Genomic DNA, 20,973 nt, shown 5'->3' with positions numbered 1-20,973 from the left:
CTATGGCGTGGGAATGGCTTCATTGAAAGCCAAAGCATTGTATGGCGTTTCTCTCGATTCTTACGGGATTTTCTTTTTATTGGGGACGAATGAGGAGAGTATGGAAGGCTGGAATAGGCCAGCGAGAAGTTTCTTTATGAGAAGATGAAAACTGAGGCACCTGGTAAGGGATTCGGTTGAAGTGCAGGTCAACCGTGTTCTTTCTAGAGCCCTCTTTATGTATTTAGATTGCTGCATTTATTTCTTTTCCTTTCAAACCCGCTGTGTATTTCTTTAGTAGAACTTCATATTCCGACAAATCTTGGCGAAAGGGGCTTATATCATCAGGCGGTGAGCCCGTCACGGGACTGCATAGAAAAAAAGGTATGCGGGGCCGCGGAGGAAAACTATTTTTTGAGCCGAACACGGTCATCTTGAAGAAGAGTGTGTTTTGAGGTTTCTTTGAATTGAAACTTTCTCTTCTTACTATTTCACAAAGCCCTACATCATGTCGGCCAACTCCATCAAGCTCTTGACTGGCAACAGTCACCCGGAACTCGCCAACCTAGTTGCTGACCGGTATGTGTAACCGACGAGGTCAAGACTGGGCAACCGGCTAATTCTAGAGCTATGAATCAGGCTCGGCATTGAGTTGACCAAGATTATGGTCCTGCAATACTCCAACCAAGAAACCAGTGTCACAATCGGAGAGAGCGTGCGGGATGAAGATGGTACGTGCATCCCACTTTAATCATTCAACCCCCACTCATATATATGACTTGTCGCAGTCTTCATTCTCCAATCTACGAAACCCAACGATATCAACGATGGACTTATGGAGCTCCTGATCATGATCAACGCTTGCAAGACTGCCTCGGCCCGCCGCATCACAGCCGTCATCCCCAACTTCCCTTATGCCCGCCAAGATAAGAAGGACAAGAGCCGTGCTCCCATCACCGCTAAGCTGATGGCGAACATGCTCCAGACCGCTGGCTGCAACCACGTCATCACCATGGATTTGCACGCCAGCCAGATCCAGGGCTTCTTCAACGTCCCCGTCGACAACCTGTACGCCGAGCCCAGCATGCTCAAGTATATCCGTGAGAACCTCGATGTCAGCAACTGTGTCATCGTCAGCCCTGATGCTGGTGGTGCTAAGCGGTGAGTTTTGCTTACCTCGATACTACACCTGTATTACTATAGCGGGGGAATGTAAAAGGGCTAATCTGGATTGCTGTTAGTGCTACTGCCATCGCTGATCGCCTGGATTTGCAATTCGCGCTTATTCACAAGGAACGTGCCCGCCCCAATGAGGTTTCGCGCATGGTCCTTGTCGGTAATGTCAAGGACAAGGTCGCTATCATTGTCGACGATATGGCCGATACCTGCGGCACGCTCGCCAAGGCTGCCGAAACCGTCATGCAGCACGGTGCCACCGAAGTCAACGCCATCGTTGTACACGGAATTCTGTCCGGCAAGGCGATCGAGAACTTGAACGGTAGCTGTCTCAAGCGGTATGTATACACCCGAATACTAGCGACAGGTCACTTTTAACTAACTCTCTCCTCGCAGCATTATCGTCAGCAACACCGTCCCATTGGGCGACAAGCAAGAGCAGTGCGACAAGATCCATACGATCGATATCAGCCCTACGTTGGCAGAGGCATGCCGTCGTACACACAACGGCGAGTCAGTTAGCTTCTTGTTCTCGCACACTGTGGGATAAATCAGAGGCAGATATGAATACATCAAGACAGAGGATTGAATCTACGGGTTGTCCTAGTGATTACCTACGAGTGTGGTTGCGAAACCGTGGAGTGAGCGGGAAACAAAAAATACGATTTTTATGACCCTTTTTATTAGCCGGACGAGGATGTTAGTCCCCGGGTGTTTTATTATTGTTTTCTATGTTTTTTTTCTTTTCTTTAAGAGAGAGACCGACGTTTAAATGTTGGCTTTACGCAGTTCTCTCTGGCGGAAGTTGGTTATCCTTGGCTGGGTTCGGTTGCATCGTGCATGTGCGTGCTGTTCATATGCGAAGTACCTGCTATTTGGTTTAGATTGTTTCAAGGCCTCGATGCCGCTTTACAAAATTCAATTAGACATGGTGTTTTTCTATAGAAGTGCTGCTATAACTTTGAGTTGGCTAGTCTAAATGATATATTGCTGTGATTCTAGAACATTACGTAGAACAAATGTGGCCTTGGTACTAGCCATGGAGGTGGAGCAGACATAGTAAATCCCATACAGTCATCGAGTCGCTCAAAAGGTGTGGACGTAGAAGAGCCCTGTAGCCATGTCGTTGAAGGTCATACCCTTGAACATAATTCCGAACTTCTATACCAACACGTGACCTTATGTACTATGACTAGACGCGGGGGAATTTAAGGTAATACTAGTATGATTGAACTAGTCCAAGTTTCAAGTGGAGTTAGTCCACAGAGATATAAAGGGAATATACAATATACTACTCCATAACTACGCCTACTCCTTGAAAAAGCCAGCAATTGACAGAACTGAGTATTGAAATTTGCATGCACTCCATTCAAAAAAAAAGGGTCATCAAAAAAAGGTAGGTTCAACACAGATGGAGTATCAACCACTCAGCCTGCTTTGTACGTTTTGAAACCTGTTCCCCGTCTCTTTTCTTGTTCCCTTTTCTTTTTTATCAGACATGTATCCTCCGCGCCCCTGAGAGTGATTCATTTTTTGTGAATTCCCCTTAAATCATCCCAGAGACGTGAAGCTCCTCCATTAAACCCCATCGCCGCAGAACGAAATCATAAAACCGCGGGTTTGGAAGTTTACTTCCGCATGGAGGAAGCCCTCCGCTTGCGGAGCTCATCACGCTTAGCCTTCTCCTCGTGGACACGGCCGGCAAGGAGCTTAGCGTAGTCGTTACTATGTAACCGTTAGTTCAGATGTTTTCCAAAAAAATAAAACCAATACCACTCGTAGATCATTGATCAGAGCATATCAAAAAAGAATGGGGGGTCTTACGCAGCATCGCGGGCAGTCTCAGCACGGCGGCGCTTGATGGCAACACGTTGGCGCTTGCGCTGGAGACGCTGGGGGGTAACCAGACGCTGGATCTTGGGGGCCTTGGTGTAATCCTTCTTGCCCTCCTTGGTGACGGTACGGCGGATGACGAACTTGCGGACGTCGTCCTTCTTGTCGAGACCGAAGAAGCGACGGATCTTGGTGGCACGCTTGGGGCCGAGACGCTTGGGGACAACGGTGTCGGTGAGACCGGGGAGCTCACCCTCGCCCTGCTTGACGATGGACAGAGCAAGGACGGAAAGGTCCAGACCGGTGATGGCACCACGGACGGACTTGCGCTTGCGCTCACCGGTGCGGCGGGGGCGGTAGCAGCTGTGGCCGTCGGCAAGGAGCAGACGGGTACGGGTGGGGAGGAGAACTGTAGAAATCATTCGATGAGTATCCTGCGGTTTGTTGGTTGTATCCCTGGGGTTGGATATAATTTTTTTTGTTCATTCCCCAGGTTGTTGTGCGGATGTGTACGTACCACCCTGCTTCATGGGGAAACCTGTAAATTAAAATTCGTCAGCATTGTGATTCTCGTTGTGTGCGTTGAATTCCATTCTCTATCATCGAGTTCGTTGCTCCGACACTGGGAAGAGAAAGGGATTGGTATGCGTACCCTGCTTGTCGTTACCACCGGTAATCTTGAACACGTAACCGTTGAACTCATCACCGAGAGCATCGCCGGCAACCTAATCAAAGAAATCCTAATTAGCCAGTCGTTCTCCATAGTCGTGTGTGTGTATGTGTATGTTGATCGAGTTGATTGTCGGACAGTCGGGGAAGGATGAGGTTTAAGGGAGTGCTGACTTCGGTGCCCATGCGCTTCTCCATGAAGGGACGCAGCTTGCGCTCATCGTCGATCTCGATGATTTTCTGGGACCCATTGGCCGGGTAGGAGATGTTGAGCTTCATCTTGACGGAGGCGGCGCGGTCAAGACGGTAGCGCGTGTGTTGTCGATTTGTGAGATTGTCGTCGAAGGAGTCTGTATTGTGGATTTTTTAGTTCGCCGGCTTAGCGAGGTGCAAGTCACGTGTCACGTGTGGGAAGTAGGGCTTGAGTCCGCCAAATAGGGTTTAGTGTGCTTTGTTAGGTCATGTGACTTGGCCTCAGCACCCAGGCATTTTCTTTTCTTCGTCCATTAACTCAGTCATGTTCACAAAATGTTGTGGCGTAGGTGTTTACAGAGCGCTGAAAACACCAAATTAACTGTATTTTCAACGATGAACTTGCAATTCGCCCCTGCCGACTATGCATCCAAGAGACAAGACGTATCCCAGACCGCCAACAACTACAACTTTCTTTCGACGTTGAACCAACACTGTTCTCTTTACTCAGGCGTGAGACCTCCCAATGCGACTTTTAAATACAACCGACCTGGAATCACCAACGGGATGATGAATGAATGTTTCGGGCCATGATTCAGTCCCGACCGGCCAGACTCCAACTTTTATATATCAAGACTGAACACGGTCTCACAAAGCGACTTATTGACAGCCACCACAAGCCTCGTACGACAATCGCAAATGACAGCCTCAACTAACCATATTTGAATATATGCCCGACCTTTGGTGTAGACCATTGGCTTGTCAGACCGTGCAAACGCCAGAATGCATGAATAATTGACAAGGCATCATACATGCAAACAACCCCAACCCCTGGACCTATCATCTCACTGAGATAGGTGGATATTGGATTCAGAGTATGGAGACTCAGGGCCGAGAAGCATTGATTGATTAATAGCAGGACCCATTCCAGGTACCATGTACAAGTATAGTCGGCTGCTTATGTGGTCTTTGTCCTTGGAAATGTAGGGCTTCAGAAATCCGATCCGTTTGGCTCAATAATATTAGGGACGTTCTAAGATCATATCCAAGATACCACTACGATGTGTTTCTTCGGAAGTCTTTGTCTTTCTCACTGTTATAGCTAGAAATATCAAAATGATTAGTTCCCCCTATCCATATACCTTTTCCCCATACTTTATTCTTCCTTGTCCATCTTTTTCCCAATAGAAGCATTGTGTCTCACAGTACTCCGCTCTAGAGATCTGCAGTATACGATGTCTTGGCACATCCATAGACCAAGAAAGAATTGCGTATCAGACGGCAAATAGGCCAACAGAATACCAAATCCCTGAAACAACGCGAAACAGCACGCCACTGAACGTGGCCTTGTACAGTAGCCTTTATGAGATGTAAGCAGACTAGTCTCCACTATTCGGACTGAAGAATGTGAAAGAATAGGAGAACCTAAAAATCACCAAGAGTCTTAAATACAGACGAAAAGACCAGATCAAGCAATTCCCAGCGCAAGTAGAAAGAAGTTAAAATTGGCGACTCTGATTTGCCCAATCGAACGTTATTCTACTCGGCTCTCTCTCCGAGCCACGCGGCCAATCTACAAATGTGACGAATCTGCGTCAAATATAGGAATTTTAGCTTTTTGGATGCTAATTCTTGTATATTATAGCTCTACCTTATAGTCTTGATCAGTATATATCATATATTATTCTCTTTCTACTTTCCCGTAGCGTTTCTGGAGGAACCGCCACATATCCGACCTTGCCGGTTTCTTGTCCGAGTGGAGATTTCCTCGCCAATTTCTGCAGTGCTGGATAATCTTTTAATTCCCCGCAGAATTTGAGAGACATTTGTCTCTGATTGCATTGTGTTGCATTGTTATTGCTGGAAGCATAGCTCGACGACTTACACTTTGCCATCGGAGCCATTTGTGGCGACTTTATTTTTTATACCCGAGACAAGCACAAGACTTGTGATCCAAGCTCGACACTGCTCAACTGGGCCTATTCTGGCATCTGGCCGTTCAGTCACCATGATACGCCCTTTTAACCGTTTCTATGCACTGTCTGCTATCGCAGTCTGCACGATCTTTGTATCAGCATGGTTTTTAAAGTCACGGACTGTTCTCGAGGTCGCCCCTTTGGTATCAGACCCGTTCCAAGTAGCCAGTACATTCGACCAGCGATTAGTTGTGTTTGGGGATTCATGGAGCGATAATTCATGGAACGGTAATCAATCCAGCGAGGCGCAGGGCGAGATATGGACGGACTGGCTCTGTTCAATGGTATGATAACACCCGGGGAAAGCTTAAAACGTGGAGAAACAGGCATCATATCTGACTGAAACAACCTGAAACACGATTAGTTCTCCTGCCATCAAGAGAACCTCGCACAGACAGCAAGTCCACTTCTAAAAGGCAAGAACATCGGCGCAGTGGTCGACAACAAAGAACTCGATCTACTAGGCCAATGGTCTCAGGCCCACCTCGCAGACTTCAAGTCCCAGCTCCAGCAATGGCTAGACGCCGAGTCGGCCGCGACGAAGGGCTTCTCCGAGGAAGCGGTCCGGTCCCGCCAGGACCGGACGATCTTCATCGTCTCTTTTGGGGTCTGGGACCTCTGGGGCATGATTACGAAGGACTACGACACAGCAAGCAAATCGGTTGAGCGACGCATTGCAACGCTTATGGGTCAACTCGACACGTTATCCGAGCAATTGGGCACAACGGAGCTGAAACTCATTCTGACGCAGACGGTTGACGTGACTTTCCTGCCCGGGTTTCAGTTCGCTGGTGATCAGTACAAGGATACAGTGCGGATCCTTGAAGAGTGGAATGGGAAGTTGCGTGAGATGGTTAAGGAGTGGAGTCATGGCACTGTGTATCTCTTTGATACCAATGCTTTCATGATGGACCGCATCCGTGACTGGCAGCTCTATGCGGCGGGGATTGAGGAGGAGAACGGTCTTGGGAAGAACTTGGATGGGTGGGAAAATGTCGAGGAGCCTTGTGTTGAGAGTGGGTTCCGGGTCATGATGTCAAAGGAGAGGAAACAGTGTGAGCATCCAGATAAGTATCTGTTCTGGTGAGTGGTTCCTTTTTTTTTTCCCCCTCATCGTCATTCCTTTACCATTTCTTAAGAATTGGGAGGGATCGACGGATTAAAGTGTCATATTTTTTGACCGAAACATATTCAGGAACGAAATGCATCTAGGTCCTTTAGCTCACCGGCTCATGGCTACGGAGATCTACCATGGGATTGATGGGGTTCTGTTGAACCCTAAGTGAGTGTCACCGAAGCGCCACAGCCGATGGGGGTTTGCAGCTTAGACATTGTCTAGATCAATGAGACGCCATTCTTCAAAAAAAAAAAAAAAAAGAACGGTGACAAATATGACGTCTCCAAAAGGGCCCGGGAGTCTATAGTAATGTCGGTACCCGAGTGTCAAACGCACTACCCGACTATGCTTGATGCGGGTAAGATGGCCAGGTTCGAACGAACTAGACAAGGGTTCACAGGTGGATCTCCCTTTTGATTCAAGGGCAGGGTAGTACCGATGTCAAACCGGAACAGATTAAACGGAAAAGAGGCACCCGAGACAACGTTTAGAGGAAAATAGGGGAAAAGGTGGTATTGTTCAAAATCAACTGTAACGGCTAGTGGATATCGACAATGAGATCATCCCAGATCCCGAGATGTTGATTTGAAATTACGATATATTTACATTCATATAATAGGAAATACGTTCAGGTGACAATGCTAGACAATCAAGCCTAAAACTAAAAAATTGTCTAACGTGTTTGTTAAAGATTTCTTTGTCTGATTTGACGGGGAACCAATTCACAATATCCGCCCAATCAATGTAAGCGATATTGGACAGGCTCGATCAAGCGGGTCGCCGCATCCGGAGACAAAGAAAACAATGACTCTAGTGCCTTGGCCCTAAAGATTAGAAAATAGGGGACTCTTTTTTTTTTTTTTGGATACCTCATATTTTTCATTTGATCTTTGGTTGTGGTTAATATCTGAAGGGTACCGTGTCGTTGGAAGTATAGGTTGAGATTTTCATGTCCTGGAGTCTCCATAGAAAGAATCGAATTATAACAAAGGAAAAAAAAAAGAACTTCCCTAATACATAATTCTCTTTTAATTTATTTCTCGGTTGGCTCGGTCAAAATATCAAGGGCAATCTGGAGCTATTGTCAAAGAATAAGCCGCTAGACAGGGATTCCGGGGGAAACCAACCCAAGACAAAGAAACCCGCGCTTTTTAGGGCTTTTCGGTTCAAACGCTATACTTCGCTTTGTCTAATCCCTGGTATTCCCCCAGTTCAATCAATTCTTATTGGGATTATTTCCCTTTTTCTTTTCTGATTCATTCCTCTTTGTTTCTCGCTTCTAGCCCCTCTCTTTCTTTCTTGTTATTTCTTGGGGCCCAGTCGCCCCCAAACATATTCACACTTCTACCTCTTTCAAAGGGTTTTATACTTTCTTACCTTTCCCTTGTCGCCTATTTCTTTGATTCAAAGTTCGCCTTCGATCCTTTCATTGAAAAGTATTAAATGTCTTACGATCGAGTTCTCCCCAACCCTGTTGCTCTACGCTATGAGTCTGCCCAAGTCACTCTTCCTAGACCGAGCAATTTACTCGATCACAAAATCATGAGCGAAGAATTGCCCAAGTCAGCCATGGCCATGAGACACCCTGATGGTCCAGTTGGGGCAGTCCGATATCCAGATCCTCGATCAACGGGGGTACTCCAGACACATCAACATATCTCCCTAACTACATCTAAAGAGGCACACAAGATGTCCTCCAGTGGCTCTCTCAAGCCTATCGGCCCCATAATCTCCACCAAGGAATTGCCCATGCGAGAAAGATCAGACCGATCATCGTCTTCTTCAGCTAGCAGTACCAGTCCCGTCAAATCACAGAAAGAGAGTGCCATGCAGTTTTGCCTCTGTCAACCGGATCCGAAAATTCCCCGGCCTCGTAATGGTGAGTCGATACTGTCCGCACCGTCACTAGAGCTTGGCAAGTGCTTTTTCGATTGTTTCTTTTTTGGTCATAATTAGCCAGATCTGATCTTTCGAACTCAATGGACATAGCTAATATTTCGATTTATAGCTTTTATTCTGTATCGTCAGCATTATCAGGCCATGGTGGTCGCTCATAATCCTGGCTTGGCCAATCCCGAGATCTCCAAGATTATTGGAGAACAGTGGCGGTCTCTTTCGGAGGATGACAAGAGTAAATGGAAGGCACTTGCAGAGGTAAGACAAGCATCTCTGGCAATGTAATTTCAAAATGCTGACAATTACACCAGGAAGAAAAAGCTCGGCATCAGCAACAATACCCTGACTACCGCTATCAGCCTCGGCGGTATGGTCGGGATGGAAGCGCCCGAAGTGCGGCCTCAGGTATTGGGCACAACCCATCTGGATCGTCACACTGCAACAGATGTGGTGGCCGACTGATGAATGCACCTGCTTCCCCCATGACCCCGTTCACCCCCAGCAGTGGGCCTGGTTATCGACCACCATCAAACTTCTCAGTATCATCACCACACCCAAATGGTATGCCGCCAAGAAACGTCCAAGGCCGCGAGAAGGACCCCAATCCAGTACCAAAGCCGCCAAACGTGGACCATGATCCCCATTCTCGCCAAAGACACTGGGAGGAACCCGGTGGTCGATCTCCTGATAATAAACGCCGCCGAGTATCCCACGGCTCGTTCAAACCGACATTACATCCCTCCTACAGGGACCGCAGTCCCGGTAGTGCCATGCCGGACTCACCGCACCCGATGAGCCCTTGGAGTACTCGCCCTGATATGCCGCCACGCCATCTCCCCATGCTTCAACCACAACGGCCATATCAAAATGTCCAGGGACAGCCACACCCCGACCCCAGTCTGAAGCTACCGCCACTCCAGACAACACCGATGACTCCCATGACACCGTATCCACAAGAAGGAACCAGTGTCGAAGCGACAGTCATGACAATCCCCTTCCTCAACAAGATCAAAGTCCTCGCCAAGATCTCCCCACCACTTCTCCCCTCATTCCGCGACGGCAACCCCTCCGCCCGCGGCCCCGTCATCGCCGTCGACGGCCAAGACCCCGACCTCGTCCAAATAGCCGTCGATTACCTCAACAACCTTCTAAAAAAGGAAGAAAAGTACAATGTACGGGTATTTGACGGTCCAGAAATCAAACCACCCCGACCCTCCTCCGCAGAAGCAGGCCAGATGGGCGACGCCACAGTCGACTACCTCAACACCATCTCAGCCTGGCACCGGATCTCCGACGAAGTCGTCGGCTTCGTGAAATCCACCTCAAGAGCCGGCTCCCTCGACGCTCGCTCCACAACAACAGACGAGGAAACCACCGCCCCAAACGTCTCCCCCCGCACCCTCATCCCCAAGACCGCAAACATGCAAATCCACTCCCCAGCCCAGTCAAGCGAAAATGGCTCCGAGGTCAGTGCCATCACAACAAGCAGTCACTACGGCGTGCCGATCGCGCTCGTCCCGCGCTACCAACTCACCACGGCAGACGCATTTGCCTGCTCCACGCCCATCGGCGACTCCTACGCTCCGCTCGATCACTGGCAGTGGATGGCGTCGCTGTGGCGCGCGTGCGTGGGCCCTGATATCACGGTTTACATTCGTGAGTGCAGTAAGGAGGAACTGGATCGCATGGGTGGGAATCCTGTTGAGGTGCGGCTGCAGGATGCGCGCACGGTCGTACTAAGGAAGGTTGCTGGGCGGGATCTGGAGGAGAAAGCGCTTAAGCGGATGGGTTTTGAGATTGAAGACTTTTTGACTCAGTAATCTCAAGATCAAGCCTCGGGGCTGGGCCATAGAATGTAATTTGGTGCATTGTTCAAGGATTCATGGACTCATTGGTTGGGGCATGTGATAGATTAGATCGTGGTAATTTGATGATGACTCATCTTGCTTCTAATTAATAATACTAATAGTGAAAACTGTGTAAATGAGGTTATTGTGACAATCGAGACGTAAAATCGAGAAAGGGGACGTTGGCCTTAAAGAAGCCAACCCGTGGGCGCTCGGACCCTCCTGATCCACTCCCAACCCGACATGGCAGAGCCGCTTATCTAAGGCGGTCGCCATTCTGCCTATCTATCTCCGGATCTCATCTCATGTTGTTTTTCCTGCAAAGCATTCACCATGCCGGATGTAAGCCAATATGCCTGTGGCAACTGGAACAGACTGCCAGTGCTTGTGGTCGACTTTCCGTCAGGGCTTCCTCTGGTTCCCGATCCCCCGTCCAGTCCTCAACCCGATGTGAAACTTGAAGATCCGGAGGCAGTGGACGAGCCTCTCAACCCTTCCATCCCAGGGGCAACGGAGGAACCTCTCGACTCCCACATCCCAGAGGTGGCAGATGAACCTTTTAACCCCCACACGACAGCGGCGAGGGATGAGCCTCTCAGCCCTTTCATCCCAGTGGCAAATGAGCCTCTTAACCCCCACGCCTCAGAGGCAATGGATAATCATATCGACCACTATATCCCAGCCGGCGTTTTGGGCAGATCCTCCTCCACGCCCAACTACCCGAACTCCGACATAGCGCTGCTGGAAAAAGTCGAATGGATCCGCACACACGCTCTTGACGACAGCGACAATGTACAGGTTTTCGTGCTACCAGACGCACGGCGGACCCATTTGAAGTCAAATAGCAAGCTCGTATCTGCTCTCAAACGCGTCATGTCCAAGATTGACAGCTCCTCCGAAGCATGGGACGGCTTGGTCAATGCTTATGCTGATCTACTGGCCAACGCTCAACCCGATAGCGAAGAAGAGGAATCCCTATATTATATATACAATACACTGCAACAACCCAAACCAAACTTAGACCATGTAACAGATCCCAACTCGCGGATGATCATGAAGGAATTGCTTGATGATTCAGTTCGAGGTCTTGAAACGACGCTCTATGACTTTCAGCGCGAATCTGCTGCTGTGATGGTTCAGCGGGAGACACAGCCGGCGCTGGCACTTGATCCGAGATTTCAACACTGGCGGGGTCCGACTGGGGTGGAGTTCTATTATGATAAGGTGAAGGGGAGAGTTTTGAGGAATGAGATATTGTATCCCGAGGCCTGTGGAGGTAGGTGGTCATACCTTCGGCGCTGATTTTCTCAATGATTATTGGTCTGTGAATATCTTGGTGAATCATGCTAACTGTTACTAGGGATTTTGGCAGAGTCCATGGGATGCGGGAAAACCCTCATCAGTCTTGCTGTGATATTGGCTACGCGGGGACATTTTCCCAAAATCCCGGTGGAGTATCAAACGCTCAATAACCCCGTCAGAAACAAGACTGGAACATTAATGAAAATGGCTGCTTCTGTTGCTGGTCGCTTTTCCCTTCCCTGGAAGGACTTCTTTGGCCGGGAGAAAGCCAAGGGAAACTATTATATCAATTGTATAGAGGCCTGCGTGGCCGACAGTGGCTCCTACATTATACCGGCTCCAAACGAACGCCAAAAGCGTGAATCAAAGTACGCCCTGTTGGCCAGAGAAATCCATCTCTGTTCTGGTACACTCGTTATTGTCCCGGAAAACTTGATGGACCACTGGGAACATGAGATTGCTACTCACACTAGCGATCTGAATGTCCTAATTCTGCGAAATAAGGACAAAACACCACCAACTGAGGAACTTCTAAACTTCGACATTGTGCTGTTCTCCAAAGGCCGATGCAACAAAGAGAATCCAAAAATAGGCAAATCTGGGCATTATCCTATTGTCAATCTTCACTGGTTGCGAGTCATTGTCGATGAAGGGCATGACCTTGCCGGTAGAACAACAGAAATGGTCGACTTTCTAAAAAAGCTGCACTTTGAGCGCCGCTGGATCATTTCGGGAACCCCTCTCTCGGAATTGTATGGAGTGGAACTGAGCATTGCTTCACAGGAAGTGAAAACAGACGATACTGGATCTTCACTCGATGGTCGTGCCATATTGCAACAAGCCCGAAACGCCGGCGGTGCCCTCAAGCATGAAATAAAAGATTTGGATAAATTGGGCTTGATGATTCATGATTTCCTCGATCTCAAGCCTTGGTCCAACAATCGTAATAAGGATTGGAAATCGGAGTGGGATACTTACACAAGAACGGTGGGTGAAGATGGAATTGCTCGAAAATCTCCATCTCTACGTGCGACCCTCCAGAGTCTTGTTGTGCGGCACCCGTATGAAACGGTCAAAAAGGAGATCACTCTTCCGCCGCTCTATAACAAGGTTGTCTACCTTGAGCCAACCTTCTACGACCGGCTGTATATCAACATATTCCTTTTCACTCTCGCAGTCAACGCCATTACGTCTGAACGTGAAGGTCCTGACTATATGTTTGGTGATAACAAAGACAGCAAAACTAAACTCACTGAGTTGATACAAAACTTACGTCTGGCTGGATTTTGGTGGGCTGGCTCCGATGACGTCCAAAGTACTGTCGACATTGCTCTGGAATATCTAGAGAAAAACCAAGAGAAGATGACAGTGGCGGATTTCAACCAATTAAGACATGGAATTCAGATAGCACGAAAGGCAATTGGCTCTCCTGGCTGGAATGGATTCAAAAAGATGCATGAGCTAGGAGTCTTTGTTCGGCATTTCCCAGAGCATGCTCGCAACATGTGGGCCCTTGATCCCTTTCACACCGACCACGAGCCCCTGCTCATGGGTATGACCCAGGCCCGTCGCGCGCAACAATTTGTGACGAACCATCTCCAAACGCCTGATCCCGCCGAAGGTCTCGCAGGAGAGGGCATCAAAGTTCGTCGGGAGGTGGTCAAACACAGCCAGACAGCTACTCTTCCTCACAGCGGTGCCCCCGAGTTGGCGAATTCCGCAGCAAACACATCAAGCCCGAAAGGTAAAAGGAAAAATTCAAAGCAAACTTTTAAGAAGAACATCTTCCGCACTCTCCCAGAGACTTCGCCGTTGACACAAACGAAGCTGGAAGGAGTAGCATCAGCCAAGCTTCGATACCTGTTAGAGCAAGTGCTGAAGTTCCAGAAGACCGAGAAAATCATCATTTTTTATGAACACGACAACGTCGCTTCCTGGGTCGAGCAAGGTCTGGACCTAATAGCAGTCAACTTCCGCACCTACGCCAGTACCACGAGCATGGGATCCAATCTCAAAACCGAACATCTGCACAGTTTCCGCCAAACCGATGAGGTCCGCGTTCTACTAATGAGCGTCAAAGAAGCTTCGCACGGCCTCCACATTCCCGAAGCCTCACGGATGTACATCGTCAACCCAATTTGGGAGCGTAATGTGGAAAGCCAAGCCATCAAACGAGCCCACAGAATCGGGCAGAAAAGACCAGTTTACGTCGAAACACTCGTCCTAGGCGATACCCTCGAACACCGGATGCTCAACCGCAGCAAAAACATGACCGCCGAGGAGACGAAGCACGCAGGTGATAACCCGTTGAAAGATAGTACCATGAGCGATATCATTAAGAACGAGCCCTTCCTGCCTATGCCCGACGAGGCTTCGGCCGGCATGGCTCCGCTGACATATCCGATCGGACTATTTGATCAGCATAAATTGCCGATTCCCGATAGCGAGGTGGACCCTGTGCGCGGGCCACTGCGGCAGCGGGGACAGCTGAAAAGAAAACAGCGGTCGGGTCCGGAATCCGATGCCGATTCCGATCTGGCTGGTGTTCAGGGGCCATCGGCCCGGCGGCGACGGATTGCCTTTGCGAATCATGATGAGGTTTTGGGTGAGGGTGCTGTGGATTCGCTTCCTGGGCCGCAGCAGCCTGTGCCCGGGTTGGGATTGACTTCTAATGCTAGGGTTCCTGTGTCTGGGCCTTCGCGGACTGGCTTTGCGGAGGGTGTGGTAGTTATTAAGGATAGTGATGAGGAATCTAGCCCATTGCAATCTGTGTCAGATTTGCCCGGGGGCGGTGTTGACAGACGAGTCTCGTTATTCGGACCATTTGCATGATGTGGCTACTTGCATGATATATATCTACACTTATGAAAATAAAGCTCTGGAAGCTATTCCAAGATATGAGAATTACTATAAATAACTGAACACTACCTACCTCATGCGATGAGCCATTGAAGCGTTTATGATTACTTTAAATGTAGCAAAAACGTCTCATGGAGCTAGCTATGTGCCTACCAGCTACTGCTGAGAAAATGAGTATCAGTGCTAGACACGTGCTGTAACAGCTACCCTGGAAGTGAATAGAGCACTCAAAGAACTTGCCATCCCTCAGCTACCAGATCATAGATGAGCACTTAGACAATCCATGTCATGAGAGATACGTAGCTTCGTAACTCCCCAAGATGCCTGGAGATAATATGACTGCCACCGTTCAAAATGAATTTCCGGTTGCCCAGGCGGACGTATAGGCTTCCGCTTCACCCTCCCCTACGAAAACAGGCTCAGTAAGCCTAGACTTATGTCATCAGTTTCGGCCCATGACCCTGCCTTGATATATTTCCCTTCAAACAACATCTGCGGTGAGTCTTCTTGAAGAGTGACAGTCAGGGCTTCTTCTCCGCTCAAACTCTTCATCGACTTGTAGACGGGTGATTCTGAGTGGTGGTATATAGTTGTGCGCCCAGCAACAATCCCTGGGAGTGACCTGGGTCCATAAACACGGCTATCTCCGTACTCAAGCTCGATTATCGTCAATGAAGGCAGATACATAACTGGACGTATATTTGCTAGTGGCTCCAACGCTTTGAGGAGGGTGGTGCTTTCTGCATCTGTTGAGAATTCTATTCGTGGCCATCGTAGATGAGGACATGGATCTGGTAATCGTGGGTTGGGATAAAGTGCTTCAGGAAAGGGCTCATGCAAAGTTTCATGGACAAACATGACCGGCATGCATCCTAGTGTGAGAGGAACCTGATTTGTCGGGTTGTTAATCTTGATACATATAAACCAACCATAGCACGAGATCGTTCCATCTCCAAACTTGTTGCGAATCCACCGGAATTCTCCCTTCGTCGGTGGACGATACTTGCGCTCAATCTTGTCCCACAAACTGAAAGGAGCGGTGTCATATATATGTCTCGCTCCCCAGCCATCTGGATCCTTCCATCTTCTGTCCATGATGAAAATTGTGGGATGAGATAAGAAAAGAGGAAAATAAAGAGAAAAGAGATGAGTTTGAGGCTCAAGGAAACGTACACATTCCGTAGGGACTAATCCCAATTAGGCTTAGTTTGCTTACAATCGCCCCCCGCACCCCTCACCCTCATCGCTTGAGCTTCAATTCTCCAACTCCCAAATTACCGCAATGGAGCCAGTTCGCGAGGAAGCCGTAGTAATAGGGATCTCCGGGCCCTCAAGCAGCGGCAAGACAACCCTTGCACGGTTACTACAGCGTGTATTTTACGGGGTGAATCTCAAACCAAATGACCGACCTCTAAACACTTTCATAATCCACGAAGATGATTTCTATTTCCCGGACGATCAGTGCGTACACATTCCTTGAGTCCCATACATACACACTCAATCACGTTACATACTAACACCCCCAGAATCCCCTACACAACCACCCGCTCCGGCGCGAGAATCCAAGACTGGGACACAGCCTCCGCAATCGACATCCCCTTCCTCTCGCAAGCACTAAACTACGTGCGCGAAGAAGGGTCACTCCCACCCCGACTTCGCAGCAAGGAAGACCAGAACGACCAGACTTCTTCCGGCGTGTCGGAAGAGCTAGTGCAGGAGTTGCGGGATGTTGTTTGTTCTCGATTGCTGGATGAAACAGGGGAACGCAATGAGAAGACCATTGCGTTCTTAGAGGGGTTTTTGTTGTTTGCGCCTCCCCTGTCTGGATCAGAGAAAGAAGAGCACGTCCTTCGTTCTGTTCATGACGCTATCAATCTTCATTTATTCCTGCCTGCGGCGTATGAGCTTGTTAAGGCTAGACGGGAGGGGAGGAGTGGGTATGTGACTGTTGGGGCGGCGCCGGAGCCGCCGGAGCAGACTGGGGATGAGGGATGTGGGAAGACGAGGACGGAGGTTGATCTTCATGCGGAGGATGATCGTCCGCCGCAGAATTTCTGGGTTGATCCGCCTGGGTATGTGGATGATGTTGTTTGGCCGCGGTATGTGGCGGACCATGCTTGGTTGTTGGTTGCTGAGGATGAAGATGAGGGTAAGAAGGGGAGTCAGGATCTGGGGGAGGCTGATCTTGTTCGGAGGGTTGGGGATGGGACTAAGGCTAGGACTGATGTTGGGGTTGAGGTTGCACCGGGTTGTGGGAGTGCAGGGATGGATGTTATTTTGAGGTGGGCGGTTGACTTGATTCTGGGATATTATTTGAGTCGGACATCGGTATAGTAGTATATATATGATCTACGTGGTGGAGTGTACAAGATATAGAGGTTAAGCGATAATTATTGTCCTTTATTTTTTTTCTACCTGGCTGCAGTTATGTTCCGGTATTCACCTTCGTAGTGATACTGGGTCATCCCCGTCGTCAAAGCTTTAGTCTCTCGTAACGATCTGCGATCTCCTAAGAGTCTTCGGATATAGGACGAAATTTGTCCCACCATACGACAGTTCCAAATAAATGGAGGATTTGACTCTAACCAAATGCGAAGAATATCGTTATAGAGGCCAGATCAATCATCAGGAGAAATAGGTAATAGTCTCTCTAATGTCGGGATTGATCCTTTGTAGGGTTTGGATGATGAAGATGAATTCCTCGGGCTGCGAAAGTCCAGATAAAAGTCATGATTACGTTCTTAAAGGTAACTGTCATTAGAAAGACATTACTCGGCTTCCAAGGTTGGAAAATCCCGCATGTATAGTGCGATATTTGGTACAAATAATTTCAAATATAGTTCTTAATTAGAGGTATATCGAGGTAGATCTAGACCTAAGATTTCCTGCCCAAGGTACCTACAAGCCCTGGTATATAAAAAAATTCTTAATTCCATTTTTTTGGTTATGAAACCGAGAATGGTAAAAGGACATCTAAAAAGACATGACAAGGTATAAAGCGGCCGAATATTCTATGTAACCAACTTGAATACACGGAATAGCACGTCTTGAATAAGAGCATCCTGTCTTGTCCCTAGCTAACAAGCCAGGTCATCATGCAAACTCCGTTCTTGATCAACCACGATTTCAGATGCTGTTTTCAGCTTAGCTGTTGAGTTGATTTGGGAATAATATTTGAATTAGATATAGGTATAGTATACACTACATAGGTGATAGAGAGTATACGGTGGCTTAAGCAATAGATTTTTGTGTCTTTATGTTTGCTATTTGCTAACTGCATGGCTGTGCCTGATTCTGCGGTTTTCCATTCACGTCCCGGTAATCTTCCTTCATAACGATACTGAGCCATCCCCACTGTCAAAGATTTATTCCCTCGCAATTGGTCCTCGCCATCCGAGAAGGTAATCAATGCGGTCTCTCAGAGGCACTGGGGTAATTTCGGCAGGTGTGGTGTTGATAGACTGAACTTCAGATCGAATCAGCTCAGGCTGAAGAACAAACTCCTCCAGGACCGTGTTCGCCTCTTTCCCCACATCAGCATTGGTGACATTCTCTGCGTAGCCCAGATAGACATACACTTCCTTTTGGGGGCACGAGGTGGGGAAATCATAGGGGTCGAAACGGAACCCGCAATTGTGCAGCAAGTACGACCAGTAGAGGGTGTGGACAGACGCCAAGAAAGCAAATAGATGGAAGAAGAACTTGATCAGAGTCCACAGTCCACGTACAACACGGTGTGGCTTCTTTGGCTTTGATTCAGCGACTGGAGTCTCGGTCTTTGTAGACTTGGGGGCTGGAATCTCCCCAACGAAGGTCTGGGTACTTGCAGACTTAAATAGAGGTGCAGTCAGTGGAGGCGCAGTCTTGAGAAGAGCTTTACGTTGGAGATATGAAGCTGAGTCCTCGGAGAATGGATTAAACACCCCAGTATCGTGAATTCCGAACCCATCATAAAGATGTGGAGTTTTCTCAACTGGGGGCTCAAAATGGTTAAGCCCAACTCCCAGTTGACACCATGGATCTTGGCACCTAGTACCAACCCCCTGGTGTATCGGAGAGAGATACTCATGGGCGGGGCCAGAAAGGGCGTAATCTTCTAGGAGAATGGTTTCAACGTCACTGTACCTGGTCTTAATCCATGGCAACCAGGTGTAAGCCTTTCCCCGTGGCAATTTGACTTCCCATGACACTGTGAACATGTCCAGAGCTTGGGGGATGCTGGTGATATTAATGCGCGAGAGTCCAATCCCATCTAAATCTGGTGCTAGTGCTGGTTGCAGTCGAATGGTGTTTATCAGAGGTTTCTGAGCTTCAAAATTGGCCTCAAACTCGCCTTCCGGGCCGCCATGCACAACAAGGTCAAATTGACACTTCTCAGCCCAGAAATTGTGATTGACGAGATCAATGGAGCAAACGGCATTGTATTTGATCATATAGGACGACGGATCAACCTCCTCCACCTCGGATTGTATGACTGTGTTGACTTTGTGATCCTTGAGTGGCCCGTAGAATTGTGCATTGCACTTACGGAACGGAACCACGAGGCTTTTTCCACCGTCGAACTGGGCCATCAAGCAGCTTTCCACAAGCGTATGTCGTTTGAAAGACGAAGTCATGAATTCCATTCCCTGGCCTGGGGGTGTTCGGAAGTAGAGATAATAAGACTCGAATTGGACCAGTCGAGGCAATCCACTCACAACCAACTCCCACCAATCCCTCGATTTTCCTTTCTGCAGCCTGACCTTGAGGTAAATCGCGATTTGGTATGTCGCGGAGTAGATACTGGGAGGGGTCTGTAGGTAAAGAATGTCATTGTCCAAGACAAGCTCTGGCTTGTTGGCAATTTCCGCAGATGTCCGGGGGAGAGGGAGTTCATGATGACCCGAAAAGAACGATGGCGAGCCAATGGATTCAAGGGAAAGAAGCAGATCCTCCTTTTCTTTGTTACTATCTTCGGTTTCAGAAAGGCTTCCGTTGCACACACGAGTAGAAAGTGTATCATAATTCCGCACTCGCAAATTCGCTTCGGTGAGCGGCTCGGTGTTGGCCAAGTCAATCTCACTGCGAGTTTCTCTATTGTAACAAAGAGGGATTTCATTTTCAACGTCAACTGTCACTTTCTTGCTGTTTAGCGAAAGATGCTCAGATGTAACCTGGGAATCTGGCACAAGATTCGGAGCCGAGGCTTGAGGCGGAATGTTCTCATTGGTCACGCTGGTTTCTTCCAGACTGGCAGAAAGTCTGCGAATAGGGCAAGGGCTAGAACTGATGATATTGGTGGTGGTGCTGGTGTCTTGGGACACAGGTTCCAATCCAGGCAGGTCGATCTTGGTCACCGTGAGTTTGTGTCGGGTGCCTTGGTAGTCATCGTCAGGAGGGATTGAATCAGGTAGAGAGGCAGCCTTAGCAGATCTCTTACGGGGGTTGGGGGAATTCAGGCTACCAAGGCTGTCGACCTGGCTCTGGCTCTTGCGAGAGTTAGAAGAGGTTGAGCTATCCGAGCTATCAAACTGGGCCGAGATATCCACAACACGGCGAGAGACAGGGTCGTTATCCCGCGAACCGTCATGAACAACAACACTCCCAGAGGGAGAGATAGAGGGATTTTTGGCAGGGTATCTCTCGGCGTCACCATATTCCTGGCTAGGCCAAAACTCCTGCTCAGGCGGAATGTCATAGTGGGCGAGCTCAGGCTTCAACCGGATAAACCAAGACGGCCTTTTGACGATGTTTGGCGACTGCACGTTGAGGACTGGTAGATTGAGGTTGGGATGACCGCGGGCATGTAGCTTAATTCAGATGACAGTCAGCACCAAAGAGAAGGAAGACTCGGGGCCTGATTTTTCAGTGTTACCTCCATGGCGATTGTGATAGACACTGGGTCTTCTGGGATACCAGTCCAGTCACACCACAAATCGAGGTTTCTGAGAGGGCCGTGGTTAGGGTCCATGATGGGCCCCGTAGGCTCCGTAGTGGACTCCATGAGATGAAATAGGCGAAGATGAAATTAGAGAATGAGGAAAATGCAAAAAGGAGACTGAGAGGAAAGATGATAGAAGAGAAGTTAAAGAAGGGCAAGCTTTCCAATCTTAGGCAAACATAGGGAAGGTACGTGAAGTTAAGCCAT

The 20,973-nt window shown here is 48.6% G+C and overlaps 8 protein-coding genes across 8 annotated transcripts; 5 read left to right on the top strand and 3 right to left on the bottom strand.

Annotated features, from left to right (window-relative positions):
• Positions 1-487: 487 nt before the first annotated feature.
• Positions 488-1,705, top strand: N7517_007070 (ribose-phosphate diphosphokinase; the record flags this gene model as incomplete). The annotated part of the gene is made up of 5 exons (XM_056724800.1): positions 488-558; positions 619-710; positions 768-1,140; positions 1,221-1,493; positions 1,552-1,705. 5 exons carry the CDS (start codon positions 488-490, stop codon positions 1,703-1,705), a joined length of 963 nt encoding a protein of 320 aa, XP_056581050.1.
• A 1,078-nt stretch (positions 1,706-2,783) lies between these two features.
• On the bottom strand, positions 2,784-3,936 carry N7517_007069 (40S ribosomal protein eS6; the record flags this gene model as incomplete). The annotated part of the gene is made up of 5 exons (XM_056724799.1): positions 2,784-2,880; positions 2,980-3,397; positions 3,506-3,526; positions 3,641-3,713; positions 3,832-3,936. The coding sequence occupies 5 exons, from the start codon at positions 3,934-3,936 to the stop codon at positions 2,784-2,786; spliced, it is 714 nt and encodes a 237-aa protein (XP_056581049.1).
• Positions 3,937-5,857: 1,921 nt separating this feature from the next.
• Positions 5,858-6,912, top strand: N7517_007068 (Esterase SGNH hydrolase-type; the record flags this gene model as incomplete). The annotated part of the gene is made up of 2 exons (XM_056724798.1): positions 5,858-6,109; positions 6,190-6,912. 2 exons carry the CDS (start codon positions 5,858-5,860, stop codon positions 6,910-6,912), a joined length of 975 nt encoding a protein of 324 aa, XP_056581048.1.
• A 1,473-nt stretch (positions 6,913-8,385) lies between these two features.
• N7517_007067 (putative HMG box transcriptional regulator) lies at positions 8,386-10,658 on the top strand (the record flags this gene model as incomplete). The annotated part of the gene is made up of 3 exons (XM_056724797.1): positions 8,386-8,821; positions 8,951-9,096; positions 9,150-10,658. 3 exons carry the CDS (start codon positions 8,386-8,388, stop codon positions 10,656-10,658), a joined length of 2,091 nt encoding a protein of 696 aa, XP_056581047.1.
• A 360-nt stretch (positions 10,659-11,018) lies between these two features.
• On the top strand, positions 11,019-14,819 carry N7517_007066 (uncharacterized protein; the record flags this gene model as incomplete). The annotated part of the gene is made up of 2 exons (XM_056724796.1): positions 11,019-11,961; positions 12,046-14,819. 2 exons carry the CDS (start codon positions 11,019-11,021, stop codon positions 14,817-14,819), a joined length of 3,717 nt encoding a protein of 1,238 aa, XP_056581046.1.
• A 432-nt stretch (positions 14,820-15,251) lies between these two features.
• Positions 15,252-15,941, bottom strand: N7517_007065 (uncharacterized protein; the record flags this gene model as incomplete). Its single annotated transcript, XM_056724795.1, has 1 exon — positions 15,252-15,941. The coding sequence occupies one exon, from the start codon at positions 15,939-15,941 to the stop codon at positions 15,252-15,254; it is 690 nt and encodes a 229-aa protein (XP_056581045.1).
• A 187-nt stretch (positions 15,942-16,128) lies between these two features.
• Positions 16,129-17,180, top strand: N7517_007064 (ribosylnicotinamide kinase; the record flags this gene model as incomplete). The annotated part of the gene is made up of 2 exons (XM_056724794.1): positions 16,129-16,307; positions 16,373-17,180. 2 exons carry the CDS (start codon positions 16,129-16,131, stop codon positions 17,178-17,180), a joined length of 987 nt encoding a protein of 328 aa, XP_056581044.1.
• A 1,031-nt stretch (positions 17,181-18,211) lies between these two features.
• Positions 18,212-20,829, bottom strand: N7517_007063 (uncharacterized protein; the record flags this gene model as incomplete). The annotated part of the gene is made up of 2 exons (XM_056724793.1): positions 18,212-20,635; positions 20,701-20,829. 2 exons carry the CDS (start codon positions 20,827-20,829, stop codon positions 18,212-18,214), a joined length of 2,553 nt encoding a protein of 850 aa, XP_056581043.1.
• Between the last annotated feature and the right edge of the window lie 144 nt (positions 20,830-20,973).

Source organism: Penicillium concentricum (genome assembly GCF_028827145.1).
Source record: "Penicillium concentricum strain IBT 3081 chromosome Unknown utg000002l_segment0_segment0, whole genome shotgun sequence".
NCBI lineage: Eukaryota > Fungi > Ascomycota > Eurotiomycetes > Eurotiales > Aspergillaceae > Penicillium > Penicillium concentricum.
This window is presented reverse-complemented; position numbering and strand designations above follow the sequence as displayed.